Source organism: Chinchilla lanigera, unplaced genomic scaffold, assembly GCF_000276665.1.
Source record: "Chinchilla lanigera isolate Chin_1 unplaced genomic scaffold, ChiLan1.0 scaffold00040, whole genome shotgun sequence".
NCBI classification, from domain to species: Eukaryota; Metazoa; Chordata; class Mammalia; order Rodentia; family Chinchillidae; genus Chinchilla; species Chinchilla lanigera.
In genome coordinates, this window is record NW_004955441.1 from 10,728,315 (window position 1) to 10,749,769 (window position 21,455).

The 21,455-nt window shown below is 37.7% G+C and overlaps 1 protein-coding gene across 1 annotated transcript in view; it reads right to left on the reverse strand.

Moving 5' to 3' along the window:
- The window catches only part of Thada (thyroid adenoma associated), a 321,327-nt gene that overhangs the window by 256,760 nt on the left and 43,112 nt on the right, over positions 1-21,455 (reverse strand). Inside the window, 2 exon segments of the mRNA XM_013517530.1 lie at positions 12,634-12,743; positions 21,156-21,313. Coding sequence (XP_013372984.1) covers positions 12,634-12,743; positions 21,156-21,313 — 268 coding nt within the window.

Below are 21,455 nucleotides of genomic sequence, written 5' to 3' on the forward strand. Positions count from 1 at the left end.
ATTTAAAAAGTGTAGACTGCTGATTGTAAATTACAGTGCAGGTGGGTGTTACTACTTCCTTACAATTGGAACAATAACAAACTCTTTTTTTTATTTTAAAGAAAAAAACAGAAAATGACAAAGACAAAAACAAAACAACACAAAAACAAAAATGATACAGGATTTCAAAACACAATGATAGGAATTAACAATGGTTGTTATATTACATACTGTTATCTTCAATGAAGTTGCTCAGATTACCAGACGTAAGAATGCAAGGTTGATCGAACAATTAAAGAGAATAAAAAATAATTTAAAAAAAACATTAGAAATGATACAGAGCTTCACTAAACAAGATGGTAGGAATTCAACAATAGTTGTTATATTGCATATTGTTGTCTTTAAATTAGTTTTTCAGATGACCAGATGTAAGTATATAATATTGGTCAAAAAAATTTAAGCATTAACGGTTCCTTTCAATAAACCAATAGACATCAGCAGTACAATTATCCCAGCTATCCTTGTATATACATATTCTTTCTTTCTTTTCTCCTTTCCCTGATCCCAGGTGTTCCTTCCCTTTGAGCAGTTTCTTTCCCTTTCACAATATCTATTGTATCTTTTCGGTTCTATTAACTATTTCAGGTTCTTACACTAGGGAGACAATACAATGTTTACACATGCGGGTCTGATTTATTTCACTTATGAGTATGGTCTCTAGATGCATCCATTTACCTAAAAAAAGCCTTGAGTTTATCTTTTTTATAGCTGAGTAATACTCCATTGTAATATAAAAATACCATATCTTTTTTATCCATTCCTCAGTGGATGGGCATTTGGGTTGTTTCCAAGATTTACTTATGACAAATTGCGCTGCTATAAACATGGGTGCACATATATCGCTGTGGTATGATGTTTTCAGTTTTTCCGGAAAAATACCCAAAAGGGGAATAGCTGGGTTAAGTGGGACTTCTAATCCTAGTTTTCCGAGGAATCTCCACACTGATTTCCACAGTGGTTGCACCAATCTACACTCCCACCAGCAGTGGAAAAGGTTCCTTTTTCCCCACAGCCTCTCCAGCATTTGTTATTGCTTGATTTCTTGATGATAGCCATTCTTTCTGGGGTGAGATGGAATCTCAGTTTGTTTAATTTGCATCTCTCAAATGACTAACAATGTTGAACATTTTTTCATATATTTATTTGCCACATATTTCTTCATCTGAGAAGTATGTATTCATTTCAGATGTCCATTTTTGGACTGGGTCTTTGGATTTGGGGGGCCTGATTTTTTAAAAAATTCTTTATATGTTCTAGATAGAAGTCCTTTGTCTGACGGACAGTTGGGTAAAATTTTTTCCCAATTTGTGGGTTTTCTTTTTACCTTGCTGATTTCTTTTGATGCACAAAAACTATTCAATAAGATGAGATCCCAGTTGTTGATTCTTTGAAGTATTTCCTGTGAAGTTTGATTTCTGTTCATGAACTCTCTGCCTATCTCTATGTCTTCAAGATTTCTGCCTACTTTGTCTTCCAGTAGATTTAGTGTTTTTGTTTTAATATTTAGATTTTTGATCCATTTTGACTTTAGTTTAGTGTATGGTGATAGACATGAGTCTAATTTTAGTCTTCAGCATGTGGAAAGCCAGTTTTTCCAGCACCACTTACTAAAAAGGCTATCTTTCTTCCAGGGAACATGTTTGGGCCCTTTGTCAAAGATAAGGTTGCTGAGTGTGTTTGTAGTCATGCCTGCATCTTCTAATCTGTTCGACCAATCGTCAGGTCTGTTTTGTTACCAGTATTATCCTGATTTTATCACAGTAGCTTTGTAGTACAATTTCAAGTCAGGGATTGTGATGCCTCCTGCCTTGCCTTTATTGCCCAGGATTGCTTTTGCTGTTCTAGGTCTCCTCTGGTTCCAGATGAATTTTAGGAATGTTTTCTTTAGATCCATGAGGTATATTAATGGTATTTTAATTGGGATTGCATTCAAACTGTATGACAATTTTGGGAGTATGGCCACTTTCACATTGGTTCTTCCTATCCACGAGCAAAGAATATCTATGCATTTTCTGAAATCCTCTTCAAACTCTTTTTTCAGAGTACTGTAATTTTCTCTGTGTAGATCTTTTACTTCCTTTGTCAGACTGATTCCTAAGTATTTCATTTTTTTGTATGCCACTGTGAAAGGTGTGGTTTTCAAATGTCTTTTTCTGTGTTTGCTGTTTGCGTACAGGAATGCTATAGATTTTTGAGTGCTGACTTTGTATCCAGTTACATTACTGAATTTGGTTATTAAATCTACAAGTCTTCTGGTGGAGTTTTGGGGGTCTTCTATGTAGAGTATCATGTCCTCTGCAAATAATGGTAATTTCACTTCTTCCTTTCCTATCCTTACTCCGTTTATTTCTCTCTGTTGTCTAATTGCTCTGGCTAATGTTTCCAGCACTATGTTGAATAGGAGTGGTGACAGTGGACATCCTTGTCTTATTTCCGATTTTAAAGTGAAAACTTTCAGTTTTTCTCCACCTTATATGATGTTGGCTGTTGGTTTGTTATAGACGGTTTTTATCAGAGTGAGGTAAAGACCACCTATTCCTATTTTCTGCATGGTTTTTATCAGGAATGAGTGTTGGACTTTATCAAATGCTTTTTCTGCTTCTATTAGATGATAGTGTGATTTCTGTCTTTGGCTCTATTGATATGGTACATTATATTGATCGATTGCATATACTGAAACATCCCTGCATTCCTGGGATGAATCCCACTTGGTTGTGATGTATAATGTTCTTGATGATTTGCTGCATTCTGTTTGCTAGTATTTTATTGAGAATTTAACAATACCAAACTCTTACACTAGCTATTCAAAAGAGATTTTGAGCAGCACACCCTTTAGATTTAGAAGAGAAAAATTATCTTCAACATACAAAGAGGCATTTCCTTTCAAAAGCTACAGGCTTCAAATATTCCATACGCTAGTTCAAAATCATCAACTGATGATACTAAACCAACCAATCATAGATCTCAGGTTCATGTACAAGAAGGAAAGGAGTTAGGAAGAGATTAATGGAAGTTTAAAGAATAATATACTTTGTGCGAATGGTACCTTTATTTCTACTTATTTTATACATTCATCTAGTTTTTCATTTTCCCATAAAGGACCTTCCCATTCCATGCAACTCCTTAACACTCATAAGTATCTTATTTGTTTATAGTCTTAAAAGGTCTTTACTAGGGCTCATACATATCAGTGATTGTGCAACTCCTAAGCTATCTTTTATTTTTATATCCATGTGGTTGAAGACTCCCAGGGAGGACAAAATTCAAATTCCTATCCTAGCTCATGTCTGGACACTGCATCCCAGCCTGTTCTGTTCTTTAACACCCGAGGACTTCTGCACTTGCTAGTCCCGCTGTTCCAAAGCTTTTCTCTGGAAAGCTGCTGTTTCTCTTCAGTCCCTGGTTTAAATATTACTTTAGTCTAAGAGGAAAAACGAGCTTTTCCTGGCCACCAAACTTTATCACACCAAAATATATATAGCCACTTGCTATTTCTTACACCTTACTACTTGTCTTTTAAAATAAAAGCTCCATATCACTGACACTTTGCTTTGTCCATTTTTCTATTTTCAGCACCTAGAACAGAACCTGACATCCAATAAGCCCAAGAAATATTTGTTAAACAAATGAACAACTAATAATTGACCAGTTCCATTGAGTGTGTCATTCTAATAAACCAAGTTGACAAAAAAAAAAAGGGTACAGTAACTAGAAAGTATAAACAAGTATTTTTCAGTGACAAGAGGCACCACCATTAGTCAGCAGGTGATACAACTCCTTTACTTCCTAAATATTTTCAGCAAATCTCCACATCCCAAGGTTATAGCAGTCACACAAAGAGATTTTCTACTATAATCTCCAAATGGCCTATCAAAATCAACTCTGTCAGCCTACCTGCTGCCCCAAGAGAACCCCCTGCCCCATGATTCAAGAACAAAATCAAGAATAAGGTTCAAAACCAAGCATACTACAGGTTCACAGAAAGTGTTATTTAATTGATGTTCATAAACAGGGTAGAAACTATGTTTCAGATGACCAATGTTCCTGACTTTTAGTAACAGACAAAACATTTAATCTTACATTATAATCTTCTTTCTTTTCTCTTAATGCTCTTTAATTCCTCTGTTTGGCAGACATTCAAATATATACGTCCAGCTAGCATACCCAACTGTCCCTGCCTGGGACTGACAGGAATGATAGACTAGTAAGTAGGAAACAAACTGGAAGTCCCAGGTCAACCTATCTGCAACTCTGTCCCCTCTTCCCCATCTCCTGATCTGCATTTCCAACTCTGCTAATCTACCCAGGCAGTATCCCATGCTACCTCACACAACATGTTCAAACCATCATCCTACCTGTTATGCACTTTTTTTGTTAATGGCATTAGACAGTTCAACAAATGGATCTTTGTTTGGGTCTTTAATTTCATTTCATCCAATAAATTCTAACTTCTATATCTAATCCCAAAGATTCAAATGGTATGTTGGAAGCTCCTCTAAAAGCAAGATCTACGTTTTACCAATATTTTTATCCTATATAGTGCCTACCTGTGATAATTTTTTTTTTTTTTTTTTGGGGGGGGGGGGGGTTTTCTCTGGTACCGGGAACCAAATTCACGACCTTGCGCTTGCCAGGCAGGCGCTTTTGCCGCTGAGCTAAATCCCCAGCCCCTGTGATAATCTCTTATACAAAGTGGGTGACCAATAATCTTCTCTGTTAAACTGCTAATCAGTAAGAAATTCCAGAAAAACAATTTGGATTTTAGTGCTGGTTCTGTCATCTAGTTGCGTGGCTGTGACCAAATTACTATCTTTCTTACTTCTTGAAAGTGGAAATAAAACCATCATAGAAATCCTTTGAAAATTCAGTGAGATCTTATATGGTCTACTGTTATAGAGAAAGCACTGACCCTAAAATAAGTAAGTACCCAAAACTTTTGATAAGAATGTCCCCAAAACACATTTTCGTTCCACACAGGCTTCATCCCTAGACTTAGACCACAGTAACTGTCTTCAGGTTCGCCGTAACTCCAACCTTCCACCTCATATTCTCAACAGCCAAAGAGAACAACTGGCATACAGAAGATGTTCAAGGAATCTTTTGATGAATGATTGTGAGTATCAACTAATGTTGATTCAGCTGCTGTACATCAGCTGTGTCTTCAGGTGGGCATGAAACTGAAAAGCGAGGTGTAGAAACAGCAGGTTGGAACTTGAAGGCTTCTTGATGGTAAGGTCACCTGGCCCATAAAAACACAGTACCAGAGTTCTGGCTATTCAATAAACTTCTGTATTCTGCAAGGAAGTGATTTCAAAACTCCAGAGTTGCCGGTGTTGATGATAATGAAAGAATTGAGAAGTACAAATGGAACCAAGGAAGGCTCCCAAGAACGCAGCGATCCCTACTTGTTTGTTGTGTTTCCACATAACACCGTGCAGGGGTTAGTATGGTAAAGAGAAGGCTCCTGAGTGAAGAGGCTGTCCTTGCTTTTTGTGCCAAGTCTGTGCGGCCACCAACTACAGACAGGGGAATTCCAAAATCTTGCTTCTGTAGGGAATGCTTCTGCACTAAAGAGCAGATGTCCCCTTTGAGGTCTAAACGCTCTTCTGTTTTGACTATCCTGTCAAATTAGTTTACAAAATACACAGTGTTTTTAGCATGTGAATACATCATATAATTGTTGAGTTTCTTACTAGCGGCTCAAGGCTTATCCTAAACAATTCCCTAATACCAAATAGTATTAATCTACAAAATATTTCTATGAGATCAGCTTACCAGTTCAAAAGGAAACTTACTAAAATGTATCCAATTTCCCACAATCTTTCATACTCAAAATCCCCAGACTTTCCCAGTCAGAAACTAAAAAGCAATTTTGTCCAGTGAGTACAGAGCTAGGGAACTGAAAAAAGCGTGGAGAGCCTGAACTCTTTCACCAAAAGAGGACTAGTATCCTGGAGAGGCTAAATGCTTTCCCATCTGCGAAAAGCTGGTAGGTGGAACTTAGGCAAATTCACACTAACATTCTGTCAACTGTACTGGTGGGATGGGAGGGGTACTGGGGATATGATCAGACCATTCTGATTTTCGTCTTCATTAGCAGAAATTTAAAAGAAGAAATTGCTGACAGGAAAAGGTAGGGAGTTTTGTTATTGTTGTTCTCCCATGCTAACTGCTACGGCCTGAGCCTTCACTGGAAGTAAAAGCAATGAACAATGCAGGCTTTAGCCAGTGTTCAGGCCTTTGTATTGTCTTGGGCAGATCATTGAAGCAAATTATCATTCTGTAATCTGATTAGTCCGACTTCTATCCAGAGAGCTATCTCACTTGTAGTGGATAAGCATTCTAAGATAAGCATAAAGCCCACAGACTGAAATCAAATTACATATGCTGTCTACCCCTCTAATTGGTCATTAGACTATTCTGTGTCAATAAATCAGATTCCCTGACTACAAAGTAGTTTTCCAATGGCTTCATCCATCCACCTATATGGCAACACAACCACTTTATGTTGAGTTCTGACCAGTTCATTAATTGTTAATTGCTGTTATTGAGAAATACTATTTTCACTTCCTCAAAGGAAGTGAAAGGAGGAGTATGGTCATTTTTTTCTAACTTACAGATTTTTCTGATCTCCAATGATCTCATAGGCTAAATTCTCCACTCCATTCATTCTCAGGTCAAGTTTTATGTTTATTATTTCAAAGTTCATGTTTTTTATTTCAGTTAAACTAAACACTGACAGGTGTGTGCAGGAAGGCTGTGTACACGTGCAGCACATTTTAAAAGGGGAACCTAACCCTGAAGCATGCAGAAACCTTAAGCCTAAAAACTAATTTGCCCAAATGGGGCTCAGTGAGAAAAACTACATTATCAAGAGAAGCCATCTGAAGCCTCCCTCACCACCATCCGGGACTGCTGTCTACAGTTACTACCTGTGGACCTCAGGGGCTGGTCTGAAGCCTCAGCTGCAGGCACGGGCGATAATAACAAGGACCAAATCTAAATTGCATTACCAGTCAGAGGGCCATGCGAGACAGCAAGAGGTGCGGATTAAAAGTGGCTGGAAGGATGGGCCAGACAGTTGGTTTTCTTAATATTTAACATAATCTTCAGAGACCAAGAAAAGAATTCATATTAAATGCTCTAAGACTTTAGTAAAAAAGCTAGGAAAAGGTTATTAGTAAAAAAGCTAGGAAAAGGTTATTCCCTGCAAACAAGGTTGCTCCACTCTGGGTCTAAATGACACAGTATTATTATGAGGGCTTTGAAAATGACAGCGCAGATTTCCAGGAAGAAGACATAGACTTAAAAATCCAAGGGTCACTAAAAATCACAAACCAAAGACACAGTGACTTAAAGAGTAACATTAAGACAGTCTAGTTTTCCCCAAATCCTTTTAATTCATTGTAGAAAACAGGAAATCAAAAGGATTTTTCTCCCTATGAAGAATTCATATAGCTTCCTTGGGTAGCTCATAACTTACCCTTTATTTATTTTAATATTTCTTTATTTAATATTTCAAATAAAATTCATAGGACATTCAGTGAGAAATAAATATGCTCTTTAGACACCTTTGTCCAAAGGAAATATGAATAAAATTAATTCAGGGTGAATGACTTTTTCCCAAAATCTCACATACAACGTTTGACAATTAGAAGAAATTATTTTTTCACTATTACATTTCAATTGTTCATAAAAATCTTCTACTGAGTTTGAATCATAGAAGCTACAATTAACTGAGAGTTTAAATACATATGTATTTGAATTACTTGTGACCATCAGAACTGTTGATCTCCATGAGCCAACCCTGGTATTTTATGACAACAACAACTAAATGTCAGCAGTTCATTTTTTGAGGCTCATAATGAGAAAATAATTGCAATAAATATTTGTAGGGTAAACCACACTTCAATAAGCAGTGCAATTCAAATATATGACAGTTAAAATATCACCAAGTTCTCACAAATGTCTGGTCTAGATTTTTAAGTCAACAATTTTGTCCCCTTATAAGCAAGCTTTTAACTTATGATTGGATAAGTGAAAGCTAAATTCTCCAATACAAATCCTAATTTAGGATTCTGTTCATTTCAACTGAAAGAACAAGTTCTAATTCTAACATCATAAAAAGAAGCAGTTATGAATTTTATCAAAAACTTGTAAGCTGGGTATGGTGGCTTATGCCTGCAATCCTACCACTCAGGAGGCTGAGGAAAGAGGATCACGACAGGTTTGAGGCCAGCCTGAGCTACATAGTGAGTTTAAACCCAGTCTGAACTACACAGCCAGACCCTGTCTCAAAAAAAAAAAAAAACAAAAAAAACTGAATACAAGTTACAATTTTAATGTACTTAACCATCCCAATCAAATGCTCAGACAGGTAATTATGCATAGGCCGTAATTATGTTTTACAAGAAAGTATAAATACTGCATCAAATTCTGAACAGAAATTACTACATAAGAAAATCAGATTACAGAAAATTAACTCAACATATTATTTGTGTGTACTGCGCACACAAGATCTGCTCTCAAAAAATTTCCCAGAATGTGCCTCCCATTCTTATTTATCCTTCGATGATTGTTTAATAGTAGAGTCAGTTTACATTTGAAGATATTTTGAATAATCCTATTAAAAACCAATTTAAACAATATGGCTCAGTTTAACTCTTCAGCTATTTATTCATTAATCTCTTTAAGTACTTCCTTCCTCAACACAGCTGCAGTTCAGGAGGTGGCCAGCAGTTGGCCTCCATTTCTGTGGAGCTGCATGAACATCTCCTTTTCGCAAACTTTTTAAATGGTGTACGCCTAAACAAGCTTTTCATAACTTAAGAGCTTATAACAAGCTTTCAGAAGGAGTCCAAAAGAAACAAAATTTCTTTTAAAAATAAAAACCAAACAAAAAGAAAGCCACACACACTGTAAAGATGCTCTCTGCAAAACATTCCATTCAGCAGATTTGAAATGTCTCCAAGGGATCAAGAATCACTTGGTTTGGAAGCAACAGCCCAAAACTTGTAACAGGTTGGTTAAAAGCCAGTAGTGACAGCGGTGAGGAGATCTCTAACGCGGGTCAGGAGTGGCTGCGATACCAGCAGGGGCTTCTCACATCTCTAACTGTACCATCACACAGTGCTTCAGAGGCCTCTGTCTTTGTTTTTTTTTTTTCTCTCTTTTTATGCTGTCCCCTAAAGACTTCCATTCTACTCGCAATGATGTTTATGGAGACACTCACCTATCTGCTACTCTACTTCTGCTACATCACCTCCATTAATGCCCTGTCTCCAAGCGCTGACTTAAACATCTCCACCAGGACATGCTGTCACTGCCTCACACACATCTTGCTCATCAGTACAAACTTGCCACCTCTACCGTACCAACTGACTCTTAGGACCAGGGCCAAAGTTCCCTGGCCTTGGTAACATAAATCCCACTTTTCTGGTCACTAGAACCGAAAACCACAAGGGCAACTGCAGACTCCCCCATGACCTCGATCCCTCACATGCACTGGGTTCATGTGGCAGAGTCATCCGTCAGTGACAGCCACCACAATCTCTCCTCCTACCCCTATACTTCAGCCATAGTGTCGTGCCACTGTATCAAACGGTGGCTGAGTCCAGCCTGGCCGAAAGACTCAGAGCCAAGACAAAGTGACCGAAGCAATGCTATGAGACTTCCCAGGTTAGGTCAGAAAAGACCACACAGCTTTGACCTGGTTCTCTTGGGTCACTCCCTCTGACAGAAGCTTACTGCCATGTGAGAAGTGCAGCTGCCTCAGGACTTCCATGCTGAGTGAACAGCTACACAGAGTCCCAGCTGGTCCTCGTCATCCAGGTATCCTCATCAAGGTGCCATATATGCAATCGCAGCTGACCCAGCTCTCTCCCAACCACTTCACCTGGTGACTGAATGCCCCAAATGAACTCAAACCACACTCCAAAGAGAAGCACCACCCCGCCGGACCATGTCCTGAGACTCCTGACACACATAAGCATGAAATGTAATAAATCTGTCCATAACTTCCCTTCTAATCATTCCTTAGGTCATGTGTGGTGCTGCTACTGCATGAGGTCAAATGTTAACTGAAATGGGGCATCTTTATCTCCATCCCCAGACCCACCGTCATACAGGAAACCCTCACCGGCTGAGATCTGGACTGCTGGACTGAAACCAGGCTCTCCTCACTGTAACCCATCATTACAATCTACCTAGCCTAAATCACTAACTTCACAATCAAAACCAAACTCAGAATATTTTACATTTGTAAGAAATTCTCTAACAGTCTTCATAAATATTTATTTAATTTGATTATGTAAGAAAAGCCAGAGAGATCTGTCCGTAAAGCAAATATTCTTTTCCTTACATTAGAGATGAGGACATCAGAGGTTAAGAATATTAACTTTTGTACAGTCTCATTACCAACAGGGAGAACATACACAGAACTAAGAATAAGAGCACTGCTTTCTCTATTTTTGTATTTTGTAACTGGTACTGCTCCCTAGGGCCTACTTCAGATCAAAAACATTTGATGGCTCTTTCTGTCCTTATTACAGCAAATATACTTCCAAGGCACTCCACAATTTGGCCTCACCATTGTATGGAATTTCCTACAAACTCTACACCAGCAATACTGCACAGAGGCGGGTTTATTTTCTCACCTAGTAAGCCAGGCTTGCTGATTCTAGCCTTGGGACACTTAGGAAATTTCCTGCTTTCTCCTACCTATTTATATCTTTATGTTGATGAGCACAAATTCTACCTCCTTCAGGCAGACCTACCAGCAAAGACATACCTTGATACTTTTTCTCTCTGTTAATGCTAAAGGGTTTGTCAATTTCATCCAAAATTTGGCAGATTTTTGGTGGTGGTGGTGGGGATGGAACTCAGGGCCTCACAGCATGCTGGCAAGGGCTCTATCTACCATGGAGCTACATTCTCCCTCCAGCCCAAAACGGAGCTTTCATCTTGTGAAGTATGTTGCTCTTATTTTCCAGGCTGGTATTGAGCCAAGACACATCCACACAAATGGCAATGCCAAGTGCTTGAATGTCTGTGGTATCCAGTTAATGCTCATGGCAGACCTTCTTTAAATATTTTGAAATTCATCCTTGCTTACTTCTGAAAGTAACTCATAAGGTCATGGGGATCATATTCCATAAAGTGTAATATTCTCCAAACCAAGTACAGTACCAGGCACATAGATAATGTTCAATGTGTATGGGTTAACTGCCTGCAGGGAATACAGTATGTTGCACCGTGAGAAAAAAAATACGTATTCACAGTGAGGTGTCGTGGTAACACTCTGGGAGGCTGAAGCTGGAGGACAACAAGCTCCACGCCAGCCTGGGCAATTTAGTGACACAGTGAGACTCTCTCAACATTAAAGAAGGGCGGAGGATGTAGCTCTGTGCAAAAACCCTGAGTTCAGCCCCCAGTACTACAATAAGCAGACAGATAGAAAGACCAATTGACTGATTTTAAAAAATCATTAAGTCATGTCTATGCTGGAATCAAAGAAATGCAAAGATAAAAATATTTTCAAGATCAGCAGTTTAATGTCAGGGGCATTTTTAAAGTATCATTTAGTGAACCGGGTGTGGTAGCATACACCTGTAATCCCAGCAGTCGGGAGGCTGAGGCAGGATGATCGTTGGGAGCTCGAGACCAGCCTGGACTACAAAGTGAGCTCAAGGCCAGCCTGAACTGCACAGTGAGATCCTGTCTCAAAAAGACAAAAAAAAAAAAAAAGTATCTGTTAAAGATACTCTGTGCAGTCCATAACTGTCAAGATATTTTATAAACCTTTTTACCAAGAGTGGGAAAAAAGTTTCAAAAATATTCAAGTAGATGTCTTAACAGCCCAAAATAAAATGTTTGCTGAAGCTACAGGCTGGCAGAACTCTGCTTCATTTCAAAAAGTTTCCAGGCAACTGAAATGTTTTCCTGGAAAATACTACCTTTTATTTAGAGAATACTTGCCATGAACACTTAGTCATGAACTAATTTAAGGTTTCCTCACAAGCTCCTTGGAGAAAATCTAAAATATAAATGAATAAAATCAGCACATATAATGGGAAAAATATAATTTAGTTAAATATGTAAGATCTGCCTAAGTATTTTTCCAGGCTGCAGGGGGGTGTCTTTTATACTTTTTGCTCTACTTGCTATTTTATATTTTTTCTATAAAATTACAACAAAACAGACAAAATCCTTAAGTGTTTTCTGAGATATATATATATATACATCCCAAAACTCCAGGGTTCATTCTGTTTTAAATGCTAAGTAATTTTCAAACAGACAAAACATTCATTTCATTCAATGAGAAGAAATAGTAATCCCAAAACTATTTTTAGCAAAATCTCTGCGTTCGCTTCAAATCACCTTTCAATGAGACAGCAACTTGGTTTGGACATTTCACTCCATCATCTGCAGTAAATCATACAATGAAACCTAAGAAAACCATTTCTTCCAAGAGTTTTGTAGCCAAGCAGGTCTTTATTCTTTTCAACATCAAAAGACACAACTAAATTCTATTCCAAGCACATGGTTTGTACATTCAGTCTTTCAGAAACCTACACAAAAGGATATTTGTTTTACCTGTTTAGTATTTCGGTGAGTTTCACAAAACCCGTATAAGCCAGTTCAAATGCTCCTCTGTGCCTGGACTGTAAAAGGTGTTGTTTAAAGTACTCTCCTATTTCTTTTACCTTCAAAAAAAAAAATGTTAAATTTAGGTTTAAATGTATAGATGTATTTATGCCAGTAATGTAACTTAGCATTCATGTCTAGTTGCCTGTCCATCTAGCACTTCATGTGACACGTAGTATTTCAAGCATTCTTATCTCATTTAACAGTCACAATAACACAATGAAAGAAGTATTATCACTATCTCTATTGCACAATTAGGAAACCAGGACTCAGAAAGGCTGAGTAACTTATCCACAGTCACACGGGACATAACCAGTGGAGCCTGGACATGAACCAAGCAGTCTCAGAGCAGAGTCTCCATCCTCAGCGTCACACTGGAGAGCCTTCCTAGGCCAGATTCACAAACCTCACTGTGTAAGTTCATGTCATTCAACACCAACATAAAATCACACAAAGTAGTAACACTTGCATAGGGCTAGATGAAATAATTACATTTTCTTTGTTAAAAAAATGTTTCCTTGGGGCTGGGGATTTAGCTCAGCAGCACAGGGCCTGCCTAGCAAGCGCAAGGTCCTAAGTTCAATTCCCAGTACCAGAAAAAAAATAAATAAATAAATAAAATAAAAAAATGTTTCCTTTTGATTGTGGTATAATACCCACAACAAAATTTCTTTTTTTCTTCTCTCTTTCTCTCTCCATGTGTGATATAAATGCATATAAAATGAATTCATGTAAAAAAGCTCAGGGCCTTTGCCGTGAGCTACTTTCCTAGTCCTTTTTATTATTATTATTTTGTTTATTTTGCGACAGGGTTTGGCTATTTTGCTAAGTTGCCCAGGCTGGGCTGGAACTTGTGATCCTCATGCCTCAGCCTCCTAGAGTTCTACAGTTACAGACATGTGTCACCACACCCTGTTTAACCATTCTGAAGTATAGAGTTCAGCAGAACTAAGTGAATTTACACTGTTGTGCAACCATCGACCTCACCTAACTACAAAATGTTTTCACCCCCGCAAAGAGAAAATCCATACCCATACACTAATGTGCATGGCAGTACAGGGTTTAGTACAAGGGAACTCCTAGAAGCTGAACAGGCAGAACTTTGAGTCAGGTCTGTGGAATTTACCAGAATGCCACCCAATTACCTTCCAATATATTATCTTCCTCCATGCAAGATTAGACAAATTTTTAAATACGACAATTTAAAGAAAATATAATTGACAATTAGTTGTGACTCTGATTTTGTAAAGCATGAACTGTAAAACTGGTTAGTACGAGTAGGCTTTACATCCTTAGATCTGGTGGCTATCAGCTTCAGAAAATTCAGGTTCTATATAAAACTTAGGACCAGGGCTGTCATTAGCTACTTTTTGATCCACATCCTCACAGATCACAGTGTGGTGAAAAGGCAAATTACCCCAATATGTCTCAGATCCGCTTAGCATCTTTCACCTCCGCACAGTGGACAGATTAGCATTCTGCACAAGTCAAATATGGTAAGTAGTATGAGGGAGAAACAAGTGATTATGGGCAACTGTCTCAGTTTCCTCATCTAGAAACTGGGTATAGTAAGAATACTTACCTCTTCAGTTGTTGTATTAAAATGAGTTAATCAATCAGAAAGTTCAGAACAGGCCCATAACCTACAATCCATTCAATTCAGTATGAGCTTTGTCTACGGTTCTAAATAGGGGGAAAGTACCCACAGTCAAAGTATATCTGATCTAAAAGCGTAACAAGTGGTCCATACAAAGAAGAGTCAGACACGAGACAAAGAAAAGCAGTATATAATGGATTTTTAGAAATTCTAATGTGTTATCTTCTTGGTAGGCTGAGGCAAGAGGATCCCAAGTTTGAGGCCAGTCAAGGTAACTCAGAGACTCTGTCTCAAAATAAAAATTAAAAAGGGTATAGCTCAGCGCTACAGTGTTTACCTAACGTGTTAGGTCCTGAGTTTGATCTCCAGTACCACAGAACCACAGCAGAAAAACGAACACTTTAAAATCTGATGCTATGCCTCATATCTTAATATTACCCCTTTTCTAAAAGGCAACGTGATACTAGTTGTCAAAAGCCACAGTCAAAGTAAGCCTTATTTTATTCTCACTACAATTCTAGAGCGTATTTCAAACAAAAGTATCAAGGCTTAAATCTGATTTCAATCTCCAAATAGATCTGAAGCTCAAAAATCTTACAAAATGAAGACCAGAAAAAATTCTAATTAGCTAATTTATCACAACCTAACCAGTCTATTATTAGAGAAATAAAACACTCCTAAGAAGGGTTTCAAGTCCAAGAAAACAAAAACTGAAAGTCATAGGGGTGTACCTCAGCCTTAATTAATTCTATGTCCCGAGATGTTACAGATATTAGAACATACTTCAGGAAAATACACGTTATTGGCAAAGTAGTTTTCTGTGGACTTAAAATGGTTCACAACTACCTTCTTAAGCAGGGACCACACTTTCATTGCTTTCTTTATCCTAACTCCTTCTAAAGGGGCCTAAACCAAAAAGCATGTCATTAAAGACCTCAGAAGTCTCATCAGTGGCCAGTCTTCCCAAAGGTGACCCTAGGTATCTTGGCCTCAGAAATCAGAATGACATTCTAAGGACAGAAGTGAGGCACAGGCAGTTTCTCATTTTATTTCACACTTAATCTCCAAAAAAGCCCACATTGATAATAAAGAGGCTTATTGTTAAGTTCTGCCTTTATAGAATATAAAATTACTGATAAGCAGACAAGTGTCTCTGTGGCCTCCAGCCAAGTACATAGCAGCTTAGTGCTAGGAGAGATGGTGAAGATGAAAACAGGATCTTCTGTCCTCAGGAGGCTTTCCGTTCAGACCAGCTGAGAAAACCAATATGCTGGTTATGTTAGCCTCCTTTCAGAGGCTAAAAGTTCCACAAAATGAAAGATTCTTCTGCACTAGGATTAGAAAAAATTTCAAGCCCTGACCTTGAACAAGATATATGTACACTACTTGGTTAGGGCAAAATGCAAGAGGGTAATTAGCAAGAGCAGGGCTCAAGGCTAGAATGAAGTAATAAACATTTATTAAGTAACCACTACCTGCCAGCCACTTTGCGGAGTCTTTTTATATGAAAGGACACAGTATAAACAAGCTGGGCTCAGCAGACCAGGATGAACGACCTACGGTTTTCATGCTAGCAAAGTGTGGAAGATCGAGGCGCAAGGCAGGGGTGAGCACAGTCGTGAGTGAGAGGCGCATGTGGGCAGCCTGGTCTGTGAGCGGCTGGATGGAGAAGGGCCCCGCACACACCCTCACGGCGCACAATCAGATGTGACTCACACCACTTACAAAATTAGTAACAATAGTCAGAATCAGAAACAGAATTCTCAAATTTAATTTTTAAATGAAAAAGTTCTCTGAAAACTCCAACTCAACTGCCTTTCATTAGATACCACTGAGTTCCTATTTATAAAAATTCATAAAAGCTTTCTTTTTGCAGGATGTCTTTACAAAATATTTTTATATAAATTATATGTATCTCAGGATTTTTAAAAAAGAATTAAGGTAAAAATGCAAAAACAAAACTGACATTGATTTTTATTTTTAAAATTAAATCCATTATTATCTTTTTCAAGTTAGCATATCTTGCCTCTAACTTTTTATAAAACTTGCTTTTATAAGCAAATTAACATACTTTATGGATTTATAGCCTGTAAACTTCCAGAGGTGAATTGGCCACCAGACAAATTAGGGGAGCTAAATACTCATCTAAACATAAAACCAACAAAGGACAAATGTAAATACATTTTTAAAAATTTAGCTTGTACCTATACAATAGAGTAGAAAACTCAAAGATAATTCCACTCATAAACCACACAAGCCCAAGAGGGTTTAAATGTGGACATTTCTACCAAGGGCATGTGCTGCGGTTAACATTGGGGACTCTGGAACCAGTAAGCTGCCTTCAGAATCTGACTCAGCCACCTTAGTATTATAGGCCAATTAAGCAACAGTCCCCCCACCTGTCAAAGGAGGTTTAAGCTGAAACCTACTACCTAGAGAAATAAATGAGATTATGTATATAAAGATTATATTAGTAGAGTGCCTGGCATGGAATAGCAATCAATAAATGTCCATTTTGGGATTTTCTTTGTATTGTAAAATAGTAAGACTTAATCCCTAAGCCTTCATTTAAATTCTGACTTTAAGACAGAGATGCTTTTTGTGACTCTGGGATATCAACAGCCAGGAGTTTCTAATTCTATTTCAGTTAAATGGAATCTTCTAGCTGGTCATGGCAGTGCACATCTGTAATCCCAGCCCTTTGAAGGACTGAGGCAAGAAAATCATAAATTCAAGCACCACTTGGCCAACTTAGAGACACTCTGTCTTAAAAAAATAAATAAGTAAAAGGCCTAAAGATGTCGCTCAGTGATAAGAGTGCCTATGGGTTTGATCTCCAGTACCACACACACACACACACACAAATTTACACTACAATAAGAAACGTTTTAGACACACATTCTCTACATACAGTGACTTCCTACTAACCAATTTCTTCCAAGCCCAAACACTGTTCTCCTAGATCAGTGATGGCAAACCTGTTAGAGGCCAAGGGCACAAATTGCAACCTCAAACCCATTTATTTATCACAAAATGCCAACATTGCAATTAAATCTGAATACTGAGGTTTTAGTTTAGAAAATACAACTCCTACCTTCACATTTTTGTCTTGAAAGAAAAATACAGTAACACACGTCACAGGTTCACCACCACTGTCCCAGATAATACCAACAAAGGTAATAGTTTTCTGGTATTCAACTACATCTTACCAGAATTTATTCTTTGCTTTCTAGCAAATTCTGAGCCACGAGCGATTTTAACTGCTACGTATCAGTCTGAGTTTTAAAATGAATGTCTTGTACCCCCTATTATATTTCTAAGCTCTTTGAGGTCACAGAACATCATCAATTTTATGTTCCAACAGTGAATAGGTGATTAAATCATGTGGTTTCATACTCACTGTCACATAAAAGCTTTAAAATGGTAACTTCTGTTCAGTATAATTCAATGTACTTTTTAATAATTTCTAAAAATTAAACCTGGGCAAAATTACAAAAGGCAATTTCTTTAAGATTTAGGAATGCTAATAAATGTATATTCCTTCCATACTCCATTGCAAAAGATCCAAACCAGTAATAAAAGACAGAGAGAATGTATTAGTCCAGTTAGCTGTGTGTATCATGCAAGTTACAACAGAATCTAAAGTAGACATTTTTCTAATGGTTGGTAATTATTTTTATTCATGTGATTTCTGTGACAATAATTAGTAGGACGGGGAAAGCAGATACGAAAAACTTAGCCAGAAGCTTCTACTTAGGAATAATAGAGGAAATACATAAACATAAATTGGTGCTCCAGGTACAAGAATTTGTTTTTACAAAATCTACAGGCGTTGGGTATCAGATTCCCATGGAAAGACGACCAACAGAATGTATCAAGCAAAAGCCTGTATCAGCAAAACGTGAAGCCTGAAACCTAGACACCCAGCCACTAGTCAGGAAGCTGCATGATAAGGGTGTATGCACAGCTAGCTCACTCTGGAAGAGTCTCACTTACATCTCTCAAAGCTGGTTTTATCTCTGCTCTTTATAGGGACATTATGAAAGAACCTTTCATTATGTGATCACATTGCAGGCAGGAAAGGCAGACAAGCCACTGAATGAACATATTTTCCTCTTGCAGAAGCCAGTGAGAGCACTTTGCTTCACAAGAAGTGATCTAAGGAAAGGATCACTTATTTAAAGGTTCAGTAGCAAATTGTCTTATTGTCTTGTTGCTTGCGAAATTTTGCTGGGGTTCTGGAAATAGAGAAAATTCATCTTATGAAAAATTAAATTAGCTCAGAACAAAGGCAGTACTTTGCCATGTGAGCACAGGCTGGCTGGGAAAGGAGCTAGGTTCCTGTTCCAGAGCTGCCACAAACCAGCTTTGCGGTCCTGAGCAAACCAAGCCACAGCAGCGGCTTCAGTCTTCTCTTGTCCAAGGTAGCTGGAGAAGATCATCTCTATGACCTTTCCAGCTCTTAATAGTTTGGGATACAGGACTGAAAACTTGGAATTGTAAACAAGTACTCATTCCTCTCTCCATACAGCAACAAAACCCCCAAACTGTAATCTCACTTCCCGTTAGCTTCTTATAAACTATGCTCAGGTACAGGGACTTAAGAGGCCACTAATTTAACAGAGGCCCATAACACCAGGATGCTACTAAGCTACAAAAAGAAAACTTCCCTGTCTTCTTTACTCAAGGCATCAAACTTTAAATTATAATAGAATTTTATTACTTTTTCAAATGTGCAGAGTGCACACAGAAAAGCATCAGGCTCAAAAGCAGTATTTTAGGCTGCATGAACAGCTGCCTACATCCATTAATATAAAAGCGGTTCATGGTTACTATTGTGGGGAATATGAAGTCCGACTTTCACATTCTCCACAGTAATTAGGGTACAATTCAGCTACAAATCACCTCGCTGCCTTCGCGTCTCCAGGTCTATTGTAGTCATGCTCACAAAAGGTGCTGACTCTCAAATTGGTCATTTTGCCACCAGGCATAGCAGACCTAGCTTTGCCAGGGCAACTGTGCCTGGGAAGGAAGGGTGTACTTAGATGTGGCCCAGCCATTGCAATGTAAATTACACTCTAGGTCATTTATACATTTAAATCTTAAAAGTACTAAGGACGTGAGAGTGGAAGTATTTTTAATTCAAAGAAGCAAAGCTTTATGTTTAAAGCAGAAATCCTGTAATAATGTAAATAACACTGAGCTCTTCATGGCTTTGGATTTTCATGGACTAAATGTTCCTACACTGTGGTATTTCTTTAAACTCAGTTATAATCAACAGTAAAACTTTCCACAGAGAGCAGGGTTTCAGTGTTAAAATACAGCTATCACGTATTTTTGATCCTTCATTCAGTCAGTAGTTTCTTTTCACACCTCAGCATGTGAGGTTACCATGTGAACAGTGCACTGAAAAATGCCTACAGCTCATTAGAATACAAACTAAGACTTCACAAAAATAGTATTCTATTATTATGCAAGCAAACAGCCATTGGAAGAATTACTTAGTTTAAAAACTAAGTAAAAACATCTTTTGTTATTGCTGTGATTTTTTTTTTTAACAAACATCTCTTCATGGTTATCCCACATAAATTAAATTCATAAAACCATAAACCATAAAATATCCTATGTGAAAGGTGTCAAAGCAAAAGACTTCTCATAAGAAGCTTTCAGGTCTTTCTCAATTACAGTAAAAGACAAATATGTTTTCTTTAATTTGTTTTTAAGTACAATCCAACAAACCCCAAAACTAGGTATTTTAAACTTGTCCTTGGAAAAAGAAACCGAGAAGTCCAGGAACCCGAGCACATGTTTACTTCCTGGCAAGATGGTGGACATCAGTGGAATCATCACTAATCATGACTGAATTCCTGAGCAAAGATGTTGGCACTGGCACTACGGTCAGTCACCGGCACAGCCTCCAAGTAACTCGAGGACACTCGCGCCTATTTCACTTGGAAGAGAATAAGGAACATAATGATGTCCACAGTGTACTGTTCGCCTTTGCCCTTCTCCTGTCCTGTCCCTGCAGCAACATGAGCCCAGCTGTTAACCAGATGCAAGCACATGCGCTACGCAGTGTGAGAATAAAATATTATTATTATTTCCATGGAAGTAGTCACATGATTATTATAGGAAGAGTCAGCATTAGCCTACTATGATATTTGTTTTATTCTTGAATGCTCTAACACCCTGGGGGGGAAATTATCTTTATTTGAAAAAGGTTAAATATGAAAGTACACATTATATATCTTTGCTAGAAAACTGTGGGAAATGGATTTGTTGAAACCATATGGAAAGAAAGAGGGAATCAATTAAAAACAGAAATCTAATAAATCTAAAATATTTCCAAATGAAATGCTTGTGGTAAGCTAATTTCTTGTAAACACTGTGCTTGAGTCCCATGAACAGTCCCAGATGGTGAACTAACTTTGTGGTCTTAAAATAAAAGTCAGCCAAAAAGACCAAAATGACTACAACTTTATTATCAAAGTGGTGGGAAAACATGAGATCCATAGTCAACCAATATGTTATTTCTCATTCTTCTACAAAACTTAAGAAATTCGATAGTTTTACTAAATATTTTTAACTAAAATTTAAGTTCATATATGTTAAATAAAGAAATAGAAATTAAAATACTATTACAGTTAAAAGTGAGGTAAAGTCTAGTTATTTACATAAAAATATTTCTAGAAATGCCAGTTCTGAAATGTTCTGCAAGATCTAATATCCTAAATCATCACAAGTGTTTTTCAGTTGATCTATAAAGTTTTATTAAGAAAAATTCAGAACTTTTTAAAAGCTGGACTATAAATAAAAACTTGAGATTTATGCCTTAACCAGAAATTATACCTGATGGAATAAACATCCACATTACCTGCTCCACTGTTAACAATCCAGCAGATGATTCTGGCACAGGCTGCATGCGTAGAAGCTGGCACAGGGTGCCCAAAAGTAAGGCAACTTCCTTCATGCTTCTCCAACAACATACCAGCACCATCTGAGCAGTGACATCACATGTTTTTCCTTCTTTACCTTAAAAAAAACAACATTAAACATTCTTGATTACTCATACCCCAGGATTCATAGAACAAGTTTATTCATAATTTCCTTACAAATAATCTGCCTGAACAAACCAATTTGTCATGTGTTCTATTTGTTCAGGAGGAAAAAAAGC